This window comes from Candida tropicalis (assembly GCF_000006335.3).
Source record: "Candida tropicalis MYA-3404 genomic scaffold supercont3.3, whole genome shotgun sequence".
Taxonomy (NCBI): Eukaryota; Fungi; Ascomycota; class Pichiomycetes; order Serinales; family Debaryomycetaceae; genus Candida; species Candida tropicalis.
The window spans coordinates 1477243-1496279 of record NW_003020055.1 but is presented as its reverse complement, the minus strand read 5'-3'; the positions used below and the strand labels follow the sequence as shown (position 1 = coordinate 1496279).

The following is a 19037-nucleotide window of genomic DNA, read 5'->3' as shown; positions in this document are numbered from 1 at the left end:
ACTCATCACTACAACAAGGAGAAAAATTTTTTCATTCGTTTTCACTTTCTTCTCCTTTCATTTCATTAACAACATCTAGCCACCTCCAGCACAGATGAATAGATATATAGATTATTTGAGCTGGGTGGAGACTTCAGAGTTCCATCTAATTCATTAATAGATATATCCCAAAAAAGAATAATACTTTTCTGTTTTGGAATTCAAGGGACGTGATAGTTTTGAATTATCTGATTATTTATATTATTTCTTTTTAAAGATGACAAGATCGCTGTGCACCAGTCTGAGTACTCAACTGCATGACAGACCCAGTATATACCCAAATTTCTGATCTAAAAAGAAACTCAATTATTTAATCAATTATTAAAAACTACATTCTAGTCCGTTTATGATTCGTTGGTGTGTGGTTATTTGTTTGTAAATTTTTTTTTTTGTTTTTAAACGGTCGTGTCTCTATCGAGTTCATAGTAGAATGCGGCGTAATTGAATGTTTCCTCTTTTATCATGGGAACGACACAAACATTCCGGGCTTCGTTTCTCAATCAATAAAATGGGAGTACAACTGTTAAAAAAACCCAACATTCTTTACTCCTTCTTTATGAACAGATTTTGATTCCATCAAATTAGAGCTGTTGTGGTTGGTTATAATGTCACGATTATCCATTGATGATTTACCACTGGAGATCATTGACATAATATTTAGCTATTTCAATGCGCAAGAATTAAACTACATCAAGAATGCCCCACAGTTTGAAGCTTATGCATATAGACAATTATATTCCACGGTGGTGATTGGGAATATCTACAATTATTTGTGGTTCACAAGGAACCGTATTCTCATTCCTATTTATAAGTTTAGGTCTTTGTTTTTGTTCCCATTTACTGGTGTTTATGGCTCGTGCAAAAATGCTTCTGAGTTAATCGATATAATAGAGAATCATCCAACAGTCAAGCCAAAGCAAATGTTCTTCTTGAACCCACAACATCTTATTAGATTACATGAGAAGAAGCCTGACATTTTAAAAGATGTTGAAATTGGAATATCGTTTGAATGGAATCGTGAGTATGATAAATGGGATGATATGGTTCAAAAGTTGATGGAAATGCCATATACTTTCTATTCATTAAGATATCTTGTCGAATCGGAAAATGCTTTGTCTTGGGATCAAATCAAACGTTTGACATCGGGGTCTCACCAAATATCAATTGCAGCCAACGTTAATGAGCTTTTCAACGGATTCTGTGACAGCCATACATTGACAGAACTCCAGTTGACAAAAATAATAAATATGAATGATGTTATATACATACCCCAAAGTGTTACAAAACTCAATTGTTCTCTTGAAGTTCACACAAATGAAAGCGTGGTGCAGTTGATGTTCCCGTCCAAGTTGAGATATTTAGAAGTGGAGACTTCTGCAAATACTATTTTGGGAGTTCCTAGACCACTGTTCAATTTGACTCATTTGAAACTACTAGAGTTTGTAAAAGTGAATTCTGCTGTTAAGTATGATTGGGAATTTCCCACAAATATTAGAAGTATTAGTATGCAAGGTTTTATGGATTTAGATGACATAAGCGTTAACCATCCAAGATTGATAAACTTTTCTGATCGTACAGTTACACAGAATATACTTAGTTATGGTAAAGATAATCCTATCACTTTCCCTTCCAGAGTTAAAAAGTTGGATTTAACATATGGTTATTTTGCTACACCTAAAGCCGAAATTGAAATTGAACCTGAAAGAGCAACCAAGCGTCGTAAACCAAATCATGAGGAACATGGTTGGTCATTAAACCAGTGGCCAAAGTACCAACGTATAAAGTTTCCAGAATCTTTGGTTGAGTTGAGAGTTGATGGATCGGCAAAAGACCTTCACAGAACTAAAAATGTCGTTGTGATAGATTTCAGAATGTGTGAATTGCCCCAGTTGTCGGTGCTACTGCTTGATCAAACTTGGAATCAAATAATAGTTGATAACTACTTGCCACATTCGTTGACAAGAGTTCATTTTAATGGGGTGAAAGGTCTACCATTCCACATGTTATCTGACTTGGAGAACTTGGTTGAGATTAGAATCATCAGTTGTGTCTTAGAATCCAATTCTGACGGGCAGGCTGCACAATTTCTGGTACATCTACAAGTTTTGAATATTTCGGGTTCTACATTGTACTCTCCAATGGCTTGTTCCGAAATTCCCAACATCAGATCACTAACTTTTAAGGAAAATAATGCCAGAATTTTTACTAATTGTGATAGGCATGAGATTTTAATTATACCCGAAATCCTGGATATTCCATGCGATAACAACAAAACTGGCACGTTCTATAGTCAAACTACTAAAGATGACGGTTTCTTTACTTTTGATTTTGAATGGATGCAAACTTTGACTGAATTGAGTTTTTCTTCTGTTTGTCTTGTGGAATTTCCTCGATTACCACCTTATATTGAAAAGGTATCTTTGGATTTTTGTCTGATTGAACAATTTCCCCTGGATGAAAATGATTCCTTTTCTCTTCCTGACACATTGGAGCATTTGAACTTGAGGGGAAACTATTTCGATTTGGATAGTTTGATGTCAATTCATGCCCCCAATCTTAAGTGCTTGGACATTAGTATGGCGCCAAAATTTCACTTGCCTGAAGTGAACCGAGAAACAAATCTGGACTCGGATGAAGTCAGTTGGACAGACACCAATGTATTCTCAAAGTTTACCAAACTTGAAGAACTAATACTAACTAACAATAATCTTTCCAATCTAATGCCACATGAATTGCATCCCAACATATTTGGACCGCTGATTAAATATTTGAATGTGATGGGCTGTAATCTTAGCAAGGAAACGGCCAAGGGGATCATTGATTTAGTGTTGGCCAAACCTAACTTTGAAAGATTGATAGTTGAAGATTCATTGGTCGGTGAAGAATACCAACGCTGGGTCGATAACATCACTATTGTGTCTGACGAAGAGCATTTATAGATGAACGTTTATAGGTGTTTGTAATCGACATAATATTACTGTTCGTGTTCACGTGATAAGATAATCTGTAACACAAAAATAAGCAGCACCCAATGAACAGAAAAAAAATACATGACGGACCACCTCACGAATCAGTAGACAAAATCTGGTGCTGCGATTCGTTTTTTTTTTTTCCTCCCCCTACTTCTCCCTCCTACCATTGTCCATTCTTTTCAACCAGTACAACAGCAACAACAATAATAACAACAAATCAGTATCAGCAATGAGTCCGTTTATTGAGTTGAAAACACCGAAGGACTTGGATATAATATCCGACTTGTGTTTCTCGCCTGTTGACGAGAACCAATTGCTTGTAAGCACATGGTCCAGTGAGATATTCTTGTACTCCTGTCATTCAATCTCCCATGCCCATGAACAGCCAACATTGGATCCATTGAATGTTATCAAAACACCAGATGTCCCCGTATGCATGCTTTATGAGTCACGCAATCCTACACCATATGTTGGGTCATTGGACGGATCCATTAGAGAATTGGATTTTGAGAATTGCAAATTGGGGAAGAATATTGGATTGGAGGTTGATGAATCGGAGATCAGTGGTGGAATCAATAATTTATGTGGAGTGGATAACAGTAGTATTATTGCCTCTTCATTCAACGGGAAACTACAAGTTATTGATACTCGACAACAGAAACCACGTCATGTGTATAATAATAAACGAAAGATATTCACGATGGATACGACCGACACTCATTTGATTCTTGGGTTGCAGAAGAATATCATTGAGATCTACGATCTCAAGAAGTTGGACACACCTTTGGAGACACGCGAAGCAGGGTTGAAGTACCAGATCAAGGATATCAAGAGTTTCCCTAACCAGGAAGGGTTTGCCCTGGCGACTATTGACGGAAGAGTGTCAGTGGATTATTTCAGCACGGATCCACAGTTCTTGGAGGCAAACCGGTTCACATTCAAGTGTCACCGTCACCCGGATAAGGAGACGGGTGTGGATTTGGTGTACCCGGTGAACACGCTTGCGTTCAATAAGAGGTATGGCACGCTATTCACCGGTGGGTCAGATGGACATGTGTGCCTTTGGGATTTTGGTAAGCGTAAGAGAATGAAGAATTTCCCCGAATTCTTGTCAGCGGAGGAAGAGCCGGAGAGTGTGGTGAAAATGAAACTAAACAAATCGGACAGTTTACTTGCAGTTGCCACGAGTGATGACAATTATATTCGAAAGAGAAGGTTAAGTGAAAGTGAGAGTTCTAGAACTCCAAGTAGGATTTATGTCAAGTGTTTCGCTGACGGTGAGTGCAAGCCAAAGAAATGAGTAGCATGACTTGTGTGTAGGGTTATATAAGAAATTGTTTATGAATCTTTTACTGTTAAAATAGAGAAAAAGAAAGTATTTGCGCTTATTGCGTGTGGATTATGGGCCACGGATAATTGACGTTTCAGGTCTAGCGGCATATATCCGCTCCTAGTATAATATTCATCTTTTGGTTGCGATGAGGAATGAAAAAGTTAAAAAGTGCTAGCAATACATAACGACACCTTCAACTTCTATTAGCAATAGGGTCTAGATGTGGAGGCAAATACAAACTTCCTGTAATGGCATGATTGCGTCTATGATATTAGTTGAATTCATTACTTGATGCATTTGAAGCGGCATTTTTCTCCGTACGTTTATTGGCAAGTACCATTACATAATTTGTGAACAAGAGTTAGATCTTGAAAGAATTTCATTTCATGAGACATAAATCCGTAAGTTGTTGTTAAAGCTGTTTATTCGATGATTATTTCAATCCAATCTGAATTTTATTCCGGATTCTTCTTTTCATTAGGATTTTGTTCTGAATCTTTTAGAAATATGCATATTCAATAGTTGGAAAGTTCCTTTCACTCTCACCACTCATTCCATAGTTTGCTCTTTTCTCATTGTTCAGTCATATTATTATAAATATCTTGCTAAGTATCCATTCTGTCTAATTCACGATAGTTTATTATTATTATTTTTTTATTGTACTTTTTTTTTTGCAGTTAAATTATTCCTACACTCAGTTTGGCATTGTTCCGGAATTCCACATCAAACGGAAAAGGATAAAAAAAATTTTTTTTACGACTCATACTCATTCACACCCACATCTATATCTACAAGTACAAGTACAGTGGAAGTTTTTATTCAGATTGTTATAGACTTCTTTACAAGAAAACCTGTCCCACGAACAAAAACTCACGTAATAGGCAATGTCAAGTGAACCAAGTCATGGTAAAGAACAAAGAGACGAGTTCAATATCAAGACTGAATCATTTTTAAACTGGTTAATTTCAAATGGTGTTAAAGTATCACCAAAAATTTCAATTCATGATTACAGATTATCTAATCAAGGTCGAGGAATAATTGCAAATGAAGATATCGAAGCAAATGAACAGTTATTCACACTCCCGAGATCAGTGTTAATTAATGTTGTTAATAATTCATTAATTGAAAAATACCCTAATGTTCAAGATAATTTAAAATCAATGGATCAATGGTTATCTTTAATTATTATATTAAGTTATGAATTTAAGTTTGGTAATAAATGGAAAAATTATTTTAATATTATTCCTGATGAATTTAATCAATTGATATACTGGAAAAATGAAGAATTAAAAGATTTGGAACCCAGTTGTATCTTGGAAAGAATAGGGAAGGAGAACAATTTAAACATGTATAATCAAATTATCAAGATCATTGATGATTTGAAAATTGTGGAATTACAAGGTCAATTATCGGTTGAAGAATACAACAAAATCGCTACTATTATAATGTCATATTCCTTTGATGTTGAGGTTCCTAAACCTAAAAGCGGATCCAGACAAGATAAAGAACATCATGAAGATAAGTTTGAGGAGAAGGAAGAAGAGGATGATGATGAAGATGAAGATGAAGATGAAGAAGACGAGGAAGAACAATATTACAAATCAATGGTTCCATTGGCTGATACATTAAATGCAGATACACATTTGAATAATGCAGTTTTAATGTATTCTGAAACTGATTTAATCATGACAAGTATTAAAAAAATTCCTAAAGGTGAACAAGTTTATAATATTTATTCTGAACATCCAAATAGTGAACTTTTAAGAAGATATGGATATGTTGAACCAAGTGGATCAACCTATGAATTTGGTGAAATACCAATATCTATAATTAAATCATACTTCATTTCAAAATATAATATAACTATGGAAAAATTAAATGAGATTCTAAATCTAATTAATCATGAATTTAAATTAGAAAGTGAATATGACGAAGAACTTTTATTAGATTCTTATGATGCTTTTAATTCAGGTGATGTAATTATTGAATTAATATTTTTAATTCAAATTTTAACTGTAATTTTATCAATTGATCAAGAATCAAATCCAGAATCTATTCATAGAATTTTCAATAAAGTTTATCAATTAATTGAATCTAAAAAAATTACTAAAAAATTTGTTGAAAATTATCAAGAAATTTTAAAAATTAGATTGAATCAATATCCTGAAATTGCAAAAAACCCATTTGAAGAATATAAAGACAATAATTTATCCCGAAAACAAATGGCAGAAATTATTTTGAAATCAGAGTATAAATCATTAAAAAATTGTTTTGAAATCAAGGATTACAAAGCTATAGATGATGAGAAATTGATCAAAAATATAGTGAAAAAGAGATCTACCGAAGATCATAATAAAGCGACCAAAAAGTCAAAGAAATAGATCATAGGCAATATTAATTGTGTATAAATTTATAAAATAAAAAAACCGACAATAGATTACAGTATATTAATTTCCTATATTAAACTAGTAGAAGATCCACTTGACAGAACACTTTCCTCTTTACAATGATGTTGCAGTTGTTGCTTTGGTTTCTTATTTTCACGAATTCCTTCTTCTTCTTCTTCTTCTTCTTGCTCCTGTTCTTGCTCTTTCTTTATTTGATTGATGGACTTGACCACCAAAGGTTTTGGTCTATCAACATGGAATCCAACTTCCTTTTTAGGTTTTTGGGTGTTTCGTTTTGTTTTAATAAAACCTTTGATTTTGTAAAAAGTGCCATTATTACTATCATTTTGAAAGTCTGGTAAATCATCATCTTGAAATTTTTCCTTTCTACTTTCCCAAAGCTCTTTAACCTCGGGATCAATTAAATCATCCGTGAAATATTTCTTATAGATTTGATCACCTTCTCTGACTTTATAGTCATTCTTTATCTTTCGTAAGTTTGATTCATTTTGAAGTTGTTGGAAATTTGACTCCGAAGAATTGGATACAACGGTTTGAATCTCATTATCACTATGAAGTCTTTTCAAAATCAACCTACTCTTCTTACGATAATAATAGTCTTCATCTGGTTCATTTTCATTATCATTGGCCTGTTCATCAGTAACATAATTTTGGTTCCCTTTAATATTCTGACACTCCAACTCGGTTTCAGCAACAGCTTGAACTTGTGTTTTGTATGATGGAGGTGGCTGCAATGGTTTGTATTCAAATTGACGATGGAATTCTTCAAGACTGTCATCTGAAGACAAATTATGGTTAAATGCATTATCTATCCTGTGACGACGGTTGACCTTTTTGACTATCAATAAACAAGTTCTTAAAAACCAATAAATCAATTGAATGCAAAATACAATCACCACAATTGCACTAATGAGTAATTGTACATAAGCCACGTATGTTTTCACCGATTCGTTTATGTCCAAGGGACGAAGAAAGGGAATGCATAGAATGGAAATCAAAAACCTTGCAACGGGGAACATTACCTTCAGCGACCACCACGATATCCTAACATAATAAGGCTTGTATACATATAATATGAACAAGTCCACAACAGTAACTACAATCAATACCGTAACCTGGACAACCCCATGATTCTGTAATAATCCAATAACAAACAGTTTTGCCAATAATGTCGCTATGTCATAAATAACAAAATTGATACGTTGTGGTTTATACTCATGATAAAAAAAAGCCCAAATAAGAATCGTTTTAAGTGATGTATACATCCTTGAGACATTTGACGATTGTCTTACTTTGAAATTCTTGCGAAATGTCAACAAATAATGGAAAATAAAGTAAAAACACAAACCTACCCATAAATTAAATGTAATGGATGCAAATGCAATGTTTGCTTCTGAAATCTTCATATAGGATCGTTGACGCATTCCAGTAGAATTGAATCCCTGTCTTGCATCATTCATCGCATTATCTGTAGTCGTATTTGAAGGGTCATAATTCCACCTAAAGTCACTGTCAACACTAGAACGAGAATAAGTACCAAAGGGCAATGCTTTATTCGATGAACTGCAAGTTGGTTCAATTCCAATCTCTGAACTAAACAGGAAAACACTGGATGGGATAATCAACCGGTTATAAGGAACACGCATAGAATACAAATCATTTTTGAGACGAAAATAATTTGAAAAATAACGATGCTTCCCATTGATATCACTTGCAGCTAAGAACTGAAAGGTAGTTAATATTAAAAACGGCATGCCGAAAATTACCAAAAAAGAATGCAAACCTTGTCCCAATATAAGATACAAGTTTTTCCTTGAAAGAACTGAAAAGCCTTTAAAATTGCCAGGATCCTTGGCATGTTTGCTTGAAAATTGGAGTAAATTAATTTTAGCAAGAAATAATTTTACAATGACAAATGCTTGATTGAATGCAATAGTTATACTAGTTATTATCACCAAAGTGACCATAAAGTTAGCCCAATTATTGAGTACCGGGTTTCCTGAACTACTCTTTGTCAACCCTGGTAATCCACCTGAGTCCATTGTTGGATATAAATGATCAATATTATCTTCATAATGACGACCTCGATCTTTGATGAACAGAAATCCTAATAGAGCACACCACTTGATTTGTCCAATCATAGGTTGATAGAAGCCTGGGTATGCTAAGTCGAGACCTCCGATAAAAAATGCATATTGTAGATATCCAATGATACCTGGTAATGATGCATCAACTTGTTTTAGTAATGCCAGATTACAAATTGTTGATGCTTTGAAAAGAAACGGATTTGAAGATTCTTGATAGGTTGAGTACGCCATAGTTAACAAGTTAACCACAATTGTAATTATCAACAAAGCCAAAACACCATAACCGACAATTCCATTGAATATGCCTGGCTGCACCGGCGTTATGTAAGTTCTACTACAACCGATAATTTTGGAATCCTCGTCGTTAGAAATCACCATAAACTTTATCTGGTATGATCCCAATCGATGAAAATGTTTGGCAATATCGGCTTCATAATATAAGACAATTGAATCATTGTAGTATAATGGACAGTTAACCAATGCCCCAGTTGCATTATTAAATATTTGTTCAATAGTTGTATTAGACGTACTCAACAGAGTAAGATTGCTACTAAGAACTCTCTCCTTGCCTTCCGGTAGTGTATGTCGTTTTGATATGGGGGTATTATTGTATCCAATCTCACTGAAAGGGTCTGTCATGTATATTGTTTGGGTATCATTTGAACTTGAATTTGTATGTTGAAATCTAGGGCCGTTGAGAAAATCTGTTGTATTCTTGACAGCTATCATATCACAGAATCTCTTATTTTCAGAAACTATCACTTTACCCATAAAATTTATTTCCACATGAAAAGTGGTGTATTTATTTGTTTGGTAATTAACATCGTTTATGACAATATTTGTATAATTACTACTATAATTCCTTCTCATATTGGCAACCTGTGAGTTCATGAAAAACTTTAATTTCTTTTCATCTTCATCCACAGCAGCATCTATGATAAAAGGTCGTAGCTTTAAGTTATCAACATCGACATTACAGTCTTTATAATTAACAAAAGTTGAACTTGAAAAACGAATGACCCATAGTAGAACAACTGTCAACCGTAGTAGTAAAGAAGATATGTGAAGCATGGTGAAGAATAGTAAAGATAACGAGCTGTTGACAACTTTACTATGAATAGTTTCTAGCTATACCTGCTGTCCTTGTCGATTATTTAAAAAAATGGTGAATTTTATATCTCAGTACGAAAGGGAAAGTTAGGGGACAAAAAAAAAAAAAAAAAAAAAATAAAAAGTTATTACTGTTCTGTTCTGTACTGTACTGCATTGTATTGAGTTAAAACTGAGAAGAAAAAATCAAAATAAATTAAAACGAGAGGATTACGTCCGAAAGGAAATTCTTTACACCACGGTGAAACACATGAAATCAAAGCCATGTTAATCTACACACACTCCAGAATAATAGAATAATAGAATAATAGCACGAGTAACATAATGTGGATTATATATAAAAAAATAAAGCACACATCCTACATAAGTGTGTTATTCAAACACTTCTATTTTGTTAGAGAGAGCAGAACGACTCGGCGAAATTTTGCTAAAAAAGAAAAGAGCAAGACAAAGGGGGCTGAGGAGATTAAATTCCTTTCTTCGAGGATATGCACCATGAATATCATGTAGTTTTACTAGTTTTTGTTTTAGATACACCGAATCTACTCTTTCTAAAGTGTACTTCCTATTGTTTGTCTAATTATCGTTCTCAAAATTGCCTATTACAATGTATAGTTTAAATTTTGTTTCCACTACTAGTATTACTACTACTGCAATATTCTAATCTCCTATCCCAACCCCTGAAGTTTAAATCTTGTAAGGAGTACTACAAAAGGATGGGATTTTTTTAGGGAGAAACTGTACATTGCGGGATTTAAAATGGGAGATGATTACTATGAACAATACTTTTTGGTACTTCCAATGCAGTTACACACTCCAACTATATATACCAACTACACACACCAAAGATATACACACATGAAGTATATGCATGTGATGACGCAGGAATTTCCTACCAGGGTGACATTACTATCGATTATAAATAAAACATACCCACCCACCAAACACTAGATATGAAACAGAGTTTCATGTTTTCAATTCTGGGAGGGAAATTTTACCAACATCAGAAATCCACGGCTGATTGTGATTATTCAACTAAACTTTATCATTGGTAATTGCTTCCTGCTATCCGAGTAATTGAAACTACAGCATCTTTATAATGACAAGTGAAAAATTATGATGAAACATGTGTATTTGTGTGTGTTATCATTTTAATATGGAGATGGGTTGGTATCTTCCACAAAAATTTCTATTATGAAACAACACTGCTTGGTTTGTTCATATAATTCGTAAGTGATTATGTTGCTCCATTAATCGGGTGAGAATTGTGTGCAACTGAGCCGAAGCTAACTTCCGAATTGTTCGCGTATTTCCGAAAATTTACCTTGACACATTCGTGTACGCAAAAACACACAATGGAGAAGAGGCAACGGTGTAACAGGAAACTACACTGAGGAAAAAGAAAATTTTTTTCAAAAATGAAAATTTCATCGAGACAATTGGGTACTTGATTTCTTTTGATTTTAAAACAATTGTCCTATAAACACAATCAAATATGTCTCAAGGTACTTTGTATGTTATGGAAGCTTCCCCAAGATCTTCTATCTTGGTTGATCTTGTCAAAAACTTCAAATTGGATATTGAAGTTTCTACTGAAACCCAAATCCGATGCTTTCTTGAAGAAATTCCCATTGGGTAAGACTCCAGCTTTTGTTGGTCCAAAAGGTTTCAAATTGACTGAAAGCATTGCTATTGCTATTTACCTTTTGTCTTTGGCTCCAGAACAAAAATTGTTGGGTAAAAACAACCAAGAAAACGCTAGTATTATCAAATACCTTTCTTTGGTTAACCAAGAAGGTGTTAACTCTTGGTGTGGTGCTTTCTTTAGATTGAACGGTAGATTCACCTACAACAAGAAAGAAGTTGATGAAAACTTGAAGACCTTGAACACTATTGGTCAATTGTTTGAAGACAGATTAACTGACTTCACTTACTTGGTTGGTGAAAGAATTTCTTATGCTGATTTGTTTGCTGTTAAGGTTTTCGCTGCTGCTATTGGTACTTTGTTGGGTCAACCATTCTTGGCTAAATACCCAAACTTTGCTAGATGGTTCAAGACTGTTTCCAACAATGCTTTCTTCCAAGGTCAATTCAAAGATTTCCAAGCTCCAAAGGAACAATTGGCTTTTGTCCCACCAAAGAAGGAAAAGAAGGAACAACCAAAGAAAGCTGACCAACCAAAGAAAAAGGAAGCTGCTGCTCCAGCTCCAGCTGATGAACCAGCTCAAGCTCCAAAACCAAAACATCCATTAGAAGCTTTGGGTAAACCAAAGGCTCCATTGGATGAATGGAAGAGAGTTTACTCTAATGAAGAAACTAGAGAAACCGCTATTCCATGGTTCTGGGAAAACCAATACAACCCAGAAGAATGGTCCTTGTGGAAAGTTGATTACAAATACAATGACGAATTGACCTTGACTTTTATGTCTAACAACTTGGTTGGTGGTTTCTTCAACAGATTGTCTGCTTCTACCAAATACATGTTTGGTTGTATGGTTGTCTATGGTGAAAACAACAACAATGGTATCACTGGTGCTTTCTTAGTCAGAGGTCAAGACTATGCTCCAGCTTTTGATGTTGCTCCAGATTGGGAATCTTACGCTTTCACCAAATTGGATGCTTCTAAAGAAGAAGACAAGAAATTCATCAACAACATGTTTGCTTGGGATGAACCAGTTGAAGTTAACGGTGAAAAGAGAGAAATTGCTGACGGTAAAGTTTTCAAATAGATTAATTTAGAAATAATTATTACTTAGAGAAATACAATACAATAAAATCAACGTATCTTTTAATCGTTAATAAATTATAATTTTATATTTACAAGAACAACAACAACAAACCATACCCCTTTTTCTTCTTCTTCTTCTCTCTCTATACATATCATTTTCCTATCTATACTATTATCCATCATCTTTCATTACTCAATTCAACATTTTTTAATCATGAACTTTACCTCTTAATTTAGGATATAATCTAGTAGAATGATAATTAATAGTACTTAATTGTTCCAGTGAATTAGGTTTAAAAGTTTCCATACAATTTTTTAAATCTTTTTCAAATCCTTGACATACTTGATTTCCTTCACCATTAGAAGCCCAACAATTTAATAATGATGACATTAATACAAAACATTGATTTGTTGATTTACCAATTATAGGTTTTCTTACTTTTAATCTTGGTAATGGTGGTAAATTCTTTGGTGGTGGTCCTACTTTCTTAAATGGCATTTTTGCTTTCCTCTTCTTGTTGTTTCTTGTTTCTTATTATATCAAATCGTCTTGTATTTAATAACGATATTCTGATTTGATTGGTTTGTCTATTGATTGATTGGTTTTTTTCATACAACGAAAATTTTTTTTCTTTCCCTTTTTTTTTAACAACAGAAATATAAAGTCGTGTCAATTGGTTGGAACATTGAAATATTGTTGCAAGATATCCAGAACCCATGATAGTAACCAAAGAATAATAATAATAATGATATTTTTTTTTAAAAAAAAAAAACTCATACGATAACTACATTAAAAATAAATAAATTTCAAACTATATTTTATAAAAACCTCCTAATCGTTATTCTTATAATTCATTCAAACCCTTAAGAAATTTTGATCAACTTTGGTATTCCTGATATATTTACCTGAGCGTCTCAAACTTTTCAGATAAGTTCTTCTTATTGAACGATTGTGAGTGGAAATCCAATAAATTCTCTTAAAGCATCTATCAATGTATGGTTCAAACAAAACAGCATGATTTCTCTTGGGTTTATGTTTAAAATTATCTTCTGTGAAATAGCCAAACCCTTGGTAATTTCCATTACTTTTAGTACCATGATCATTCTGGAAATAGCTTCTGAAATAACCTTTTAATTTGCGGTTTATAAGATAATCAATTCTTTTCTCAATATCCCTATTGAATTCATATTGTGCTTGTTCAGTTACGTATTTGATTTTTTTCAATTGCTCAATTTGCGGCTGCAAATTAATCAAGAAAACTTTATATAAATGATTCTTTAACCTTCTGCTTAATTTCGTGGAGAATCTTCGACGTGAAAAGACAACAAAATTTGGTAAAATATTAAAATTCTTAACCACCACCAAAGTAACTGTCCATGCAAGATCCTGTAAAAATGGTTTAGTAACACAAACTTGATATAAATCTGTTTTGATATTCGATGGTGATGTAGGCTGTTCCGGCATTAAAACAGCAACATTATCTGTTTGTAATGAAGCTTTAATCTGATCATCTAATGATTTTTGTTTGGTCCTTATATCTTGTTCAATTATTTTTATAATGACTTTAAGTTGACTATTTGTATCTCTTAATTTCACTTGTTGATAACTAGCACAATTCTTCAACACAACATACTCTTTAGGAGCGTCTCCATTGTTGTATAATCCATGAACCAACGGATACTCCTGTCCTTCTTTCAAATCTGTCGGCTCCATCTGGTGGTATTTATCAACCAATTCCTGCAATGGAATAGCTTGTGATGGACTCAAGTCAAGTACAAAATTGTCTCTTGGCTCAAGATTGACATCCATTTTCTTTAAAGTAACCGTGTCGCCAAAAGTCGGCAAGTCTTGAATAAACTCCCTTGGGAAAACTCTCTCTAGCCTTTCCTTCTGTAAAGGAAATCCAAAGAGACTTCTATCAAATCCAACAACATTGTACGGGTGATTCAATTTATCTGATACATGTTCAAGCAAGGTTGCAAATGGATTAAACTTGGTTACTTCTTTTCTTCTCATTTGTTTAAATTTGGAATCAATACCTTTCAAATGTTGTTCCAATAAAACAAGATCATTCTGATAATCGGCAAAATACCCCTTCAAATACTTTAATTGCATGGACTTGTCCGAATCCAACTGGTTTAATTTAGAATATATTTCCTCAACTTTATCCATTTCATCAAGATTAAAGATATTCAATGTACTTGGCAAATCATGCAAAATTTTCCTTCTATTAATTAAATCATTTGAAGTGAATGATAAAAATGGCTTATCACCATCCAATGCAATTTGTAAGAAAAACTCTTCTTTAGACATTGATGAACTAATATCATATATTTCTTCTAATCGTTTCATTAATATCTCTTGGGAAGGAAAATCTTGTACATCATTGCATTCCTCATCTGTTTCTTTCTTGTTTGAATTCTCTTCACTTGTCAGACCCTTTTCTGAATCCTCCCCTTCATTGCCATCCTTATTTTTCTTAGCCGACTTTTCATTAACAGCACCTTTTTGTAAACTTAATCCTAAATTCTTCAACAGATGTTCTCTTTTTTCATCCTTTAGTAGTCTTACCGATTGTCGAAAGTTTCGAAAACTAATCTTTTGATGATAAGCCAGATTCCCCAGAAGTAAAGTACGTGTTGTTGTGCTTGTTGTTGTTGCTACTACTGTGCTTAGTCTAAACATTATGCTGATGATAAAAAATATGCAACTAGTTTGTTCTTATTATTATGAATAGATCAAGGTTGAAATTACCAATAAATTTAAATTATCCTGATAAGCAAATGACCAAGAAGAGGAAGAAGAAAAAAAAAAAAATTTACACTGTTGATCTGATTGTCTTTATTATCCACAATTCGTATGGTCTTTTTTTTTGGGTGAGCAAACACCGGTGGTCGTGCGAACGGCGTAATTATCGTTTGTTGGTGATATCACGTGAATAATCTAGAAAGTATTGATATTCAATTAAGATTGCGTTAGTTAAACCAATCTTGCATTGATTCAACTCCAATATTGCATGTGTTAGTTTCAAGTTTTCACAATGAACATATACTATATTATGAAGGGAATGATTATCACTTAACATACATTATGATCAACATTCCTATGGTCCGATGATCGGGAATTTGCGAATTTTGCTTTCTCTTTTTCTTTTTCTTTTGCAATCGGGTACTATTTGATTAGCATTCCAACTTGGGGGGTTGATAGGATTGTTGATATAACAAATAAATAGTGTGGATCTTTAACCATATTGTCGTATCAGTATAGAATTTAGAAGGGGGTTAGCTGCAAAAAAAAATATAGAATCCAAGAACTAGTCAACTACAATTGATAATTATTAAAAAAAAGGCAATCCGTATAATAAAAATAAATCTATAAAACCCAATAACAAAACAAATCTAAAATATGAGCAAAAAAAAAATGAAAAAGGTAACTAGAACTGAAATAATAAGTGTGATAAAAAAGCAATCCTTGTGATATCAAAATAAATGTAATAAATAAAACGAGTGTATAAGTGAATTGTAAAAGCGAGTGTCGTTAAAAAGCATTGGCAACATTGTATCCATAAGATGGAGCAAAATTGAAATTATGACTAGCTGTATTAGCAGTCATATTGTTGGTAGTTGAAGTAGATAATTTCTTAGATAAGAAATTCTTCAATTCAAATTCTTCTTGTTGAGCAGTCAATTCGATAATTGGATCAACCAAACTGGAATTGATAGGAGCAGGAGCTGCGGTGGTAATATTGTTGTGTTTTGGACTGATTGAGTAAACACTACTATCACTTGTGTTGACAGAACTTAATGAAGAAATAGAACTGGTAGAATCTTGACGATAATGATATTGAACAGGAGAAATAGATGATGATCTTGAAGATGGTGGAGAAGAAGTAACACTTGAGATGGAACTGGCAATAGAATTGACTTCTTCGTTCTTTTGTTTGATATATCTTTTGAATTTTTCTTGTTTGATAATTTCCAACTTGATTGGTTCCAAGAAACTATTCAATGCATGGCACATGTCTTCATTGGTAACTTTCAAATCCCAATTCAACAAGAAAATCAATTGTCTTTCCATCAAGTTAATGTCTTTGATGTTAAATAAACCATCAGTGTACTTGGCCCAGTGCTTGTTCTTTGGACTGGAATCGTTATGGAATTTTGAGGATAAAATCAAACAACTCAACAAGATTCTGTGTCTAGTACATGGCAAACCATGAGCATTTTTTGGTAATCTGGTTTTCAACTTTTGCAAGTAAATCAAAGTAGCCATCAAAGTACCAGTGTAGACATTGGTATATTTAACTAATTTAGTTAAAAAAGTCATCAAACTTGGCAATTGTTTGATGGTATTGTTGGATGAAGTATAAGTCTTGGATTTGGTATCTTCACATGGGATAACTTGTAAAGTAGCAACAACAATTTTATGAATCATATCATGAGTGATTGGACCATTGAGAAAGACTTTCAAAGCTTGTAAATCAATTGCAGAAACCATCTTGAATTTTTGTCGTTGTAGTGCTAGTTATAGTATAGATTATTAAGTGGGTATGAGTTGGTGGTGATGAACCAAAGGAGGGAATACTTAATGAATAGATGATAAGAAAACAAAAAGGAAAAATTATAAAACTCTTGAAATAAAAACCAGCATTCTGAGGAAATTTAAATTAATATTTATATACCAAAAAAAAAAAAATAAAACTATAAAGTATGGAGTGAAAAAATGGAAAAAAAAAAGGACAGTTTTGTGAAATTGATGATATTTGCAGTTAAATTTTGTGTTTCTATTTAGTTTTGAAAGGGGACAATTTTTTTTTTTTTTTAATTTAAATTTTTTCGCGTATTTTTTTTTTTTTTATTATTATTATTATTAGTATTATTTGGTTCAGACACACCACTCCTGTGTACATTCCCCTTTCCTTTTCTTCTTCTTCTTCTTTTTATACTACTACTTCTTGTTCACGATCTTTCATACCATTCTATGTCTACTTTAAAACATCAAATTAGATAATTATATTATATAATATAATATAATAAACGTTAATCATTTTAAGGGGAATGATGAAATAAGAGTTGGGGATAATCACAACTATAAATTTTGTTTTATAACAATATTAAAACATTTATTGGGCATATCCACAGCATAGTATATTGTTCTTCTTCTTTATTCAGAGATCGATCATTGTAATACGCATCACGTTTCAATCTTTCCTTCTTTCTTTCTCATTCATTCATCATAACAAAAATTTATTACTGATCAAAACAATTCTGTAACATCAATGATAAACGTAAACATAAACAGTGAACGGCATATCAAGTTGTTGTCTTTACTACTGCAATGAATAGTTCTTTCCTCAACGTATATTCACTTACTTGTTCTATATTTATCAATCAAGCCTTCACTTACTCCTAACACTTGTGTGGATAATTGACACAGGATAGTAATTTGTGCCACACGCGATGCTTGTCGAATTTTTTTTTTTTTTTTATTATTATTATTTTTATTTTTCCTAAGGGGGAGGTGTTTTAATCCATCAGTCCAGACTTGCTGGCTTGAGACAAAACAAATGAAAATAAAACCATCGTTACAAGATTGTTTTCCCACATATTTTCTCCCCCCTTAACGCGTTTTGTAATATTCTTGAATGGGTCAACTGGTTAGTTGATTAATTAGTTAGGGGTAATAATCAAGATTTAAGCAAGTTCACGTAAAAATAATTTCCACCGGTTTTATTAAGGGAGGAAGAGGAGAACTAGGAGTAGGAGTAAGAGAGTCTACTGCCGATAATGAAAGATTATCGATGGCTTTTAGTTTGTAAGGATTGTCAATACATTTCGTGTTGAACTAAAATAAAATATCGAATCATTATGATTTGAAACAAATATAGAGTATCGCTTGTTACTCTAATCTTGAAGGTTTCGTACGTCATTAACTATACAAGAAGATGTCGATGTAATGATTATTATCCTCAATGTTGGTACTTTTCTCTTGCAACCAAAAAAAAGCAAAAAACAATCATCTCAGTTAAACTCGCAACAGAGATGAAACAATTATGAAAGCAAGTTGTTTTCCTTTATTCAACGCGACTTGAATAACCGTTAGAATAAGAGTTAATAGCTCAAATCTAGAATTGATTCATTAAGTGAAGTGCATGATTTTTATTTAGACGTTACTTCTTCTGCTTTCTTTTTCTTTTTGTTTTTTTAGTAAATGCAGTGTAGAACAAGGCGTAGTAGGATTTAACCCAATGCGGTCGATATTCTCCTTTTCCTTCCTCCTGCTACCACGAAAGAAAAAGAAAAAGAAAATAAATCCCGCCTGCAAATCTTGTCGCGTTTTCTTTTTGCCTTTTGCCTTTT

The 19037-nt window shown here is 33.1% G+C and overlaps 8 protein-coding genes across 8 annotated transcripts; 4 read left to right on the top strand and 4 right to left on the bottom strand. All coding sequences in view use genetic code 12, as the record gives it.

The window, feature by feature from the left end:
- Window positions 1–644: 644 nt before the first annotated feature.
- On the top strand, window positions 645–2978 carry CTRG_02709 (uncharacterized protein; the record flags this gene model as incomplete). The annotated part of the gene is made up of 1 exon (XM_002548366.1): window positions 645–2978. The coding sequence occupies one exon, from the start codon at window positions 645–647 to the stop codon at window positions 2976–2978; it is 2334 nt and encodes a 777-aa protein (XP_002548412.1).
- Window positions 2979–3240: 262 nt separating this feature from the next.
- Window positions 3241–4311, top strand: CTRG_02708 (uncharacterized protein; the record flags this gene model as incomplete). Its single annotated transcript, XM_002548365.1, has 1 exon — window positions 3241–4311. The coding sequence occupies one exon, from the start codon at window positions 3241–3243 to the stop codon at window positions 4309–4311; it is 1071 nt and encodes a 356-aa protein (XP_002548411.1).
- Window positions 4312–5228: 917 nt separating this feature from the next.
- Window positions 5229–6725, top strand: RMS1 (ribosomal lysine N-methyltransferase; the record flags this gene model as incomplete). The annotated part of the gene is made up of 1 exon (XM_002548364.1): window positions 5229–6725. The coding sequence occupies one exon, from the start codon at window positions 5229–5231 to the stop codon at window positions 6723–6725; it is 1497 nt and encodes a 498-aa protein (XP_002548410.1).
- Window positions 6726–6799: 74 nt separating this feature from the next.
- CTRG_02706 (uncharacterized protein) lies at window positions 6800–9910 on the bottom strand (the record flags this gene model as incomplete). Its single annotated transcript, XM_002548363.1, has 1 exon — window positions 6800–9910. The coding sequence occupies one exon, from the start codon at window positions 9908–9910 to the stop codon at window positions 6800–6802; it is 3111 nt and encodes a 1036-aa protein (XP_002548409.1).
- Window positions 9911–11463: 1553 nt separating this feature from the next.
- CTRG_02705 (elongation factor 1-gamma) lies at window positions 11464–12678 on the top strand (the record flags this gene model as incomplete). The annotated part of the gene is made up of 1 exon (XM_002548362.1): window positions 11464–12678. One exon carries the CDS (start codon window positions 11464–11466, stop codon window positions 12676–12678), a length of 1215 nt encoding a protein of 404 aa, XP_002548408.1.
- A 207-nt stretch (window positions 12679–12885) lies between these two features.
- On the bottom strand, window positions 12886–13176 carry CTRG_02704 (mitochondrial 37S ribosomal protein mS37; the record flags this gene model as incomplete). The annotated part of the gene is made up of 1 exon (XM_002548361.1): window positions 12886–13176. The coding sequence occupies one exon, from the start codon at window positions 13174–13176 to the stop codon at window positions 12886–12888; it is 291 nt and encodes a 96-aa protein (XP_002548407.1).
- A 357-nt stretch (window positions 13177–13533) lies between these two features.
- On the bottom strand, window positions 13534–15363 carry CTRG_02703 (uncharacterized protein; the record flags this gene model as incomplete). The annotated part of the gene is made up of 1 exon (XM_002548360.1): window positions 13534–15363. One exon carries the CDS (start codon window positions 15361–15363, stop codon window positions 13534–13536), a length of 1830 nt encoding a protein of 609 aa, XP_002548406.1.
- An 852-nt stretch (window positions 15364–16215) lies between these two features.
- Window positions 16216–17175, bottom strand: PCL1 (Pcl1p; the record flags this gene model as incomplete). Its single annotated transcript, XM_002548359.1, has 1 exon — window positions 16216–17175. One exon carries the CDS (start codon window positions 17173–17175, stop codon window positions 16216–16218), a length of 960 nt encoding a protein of 319 aa, XP_002548405.1.
- Window positions 17176–19037: the final 1862 nt, after the last annotated feature.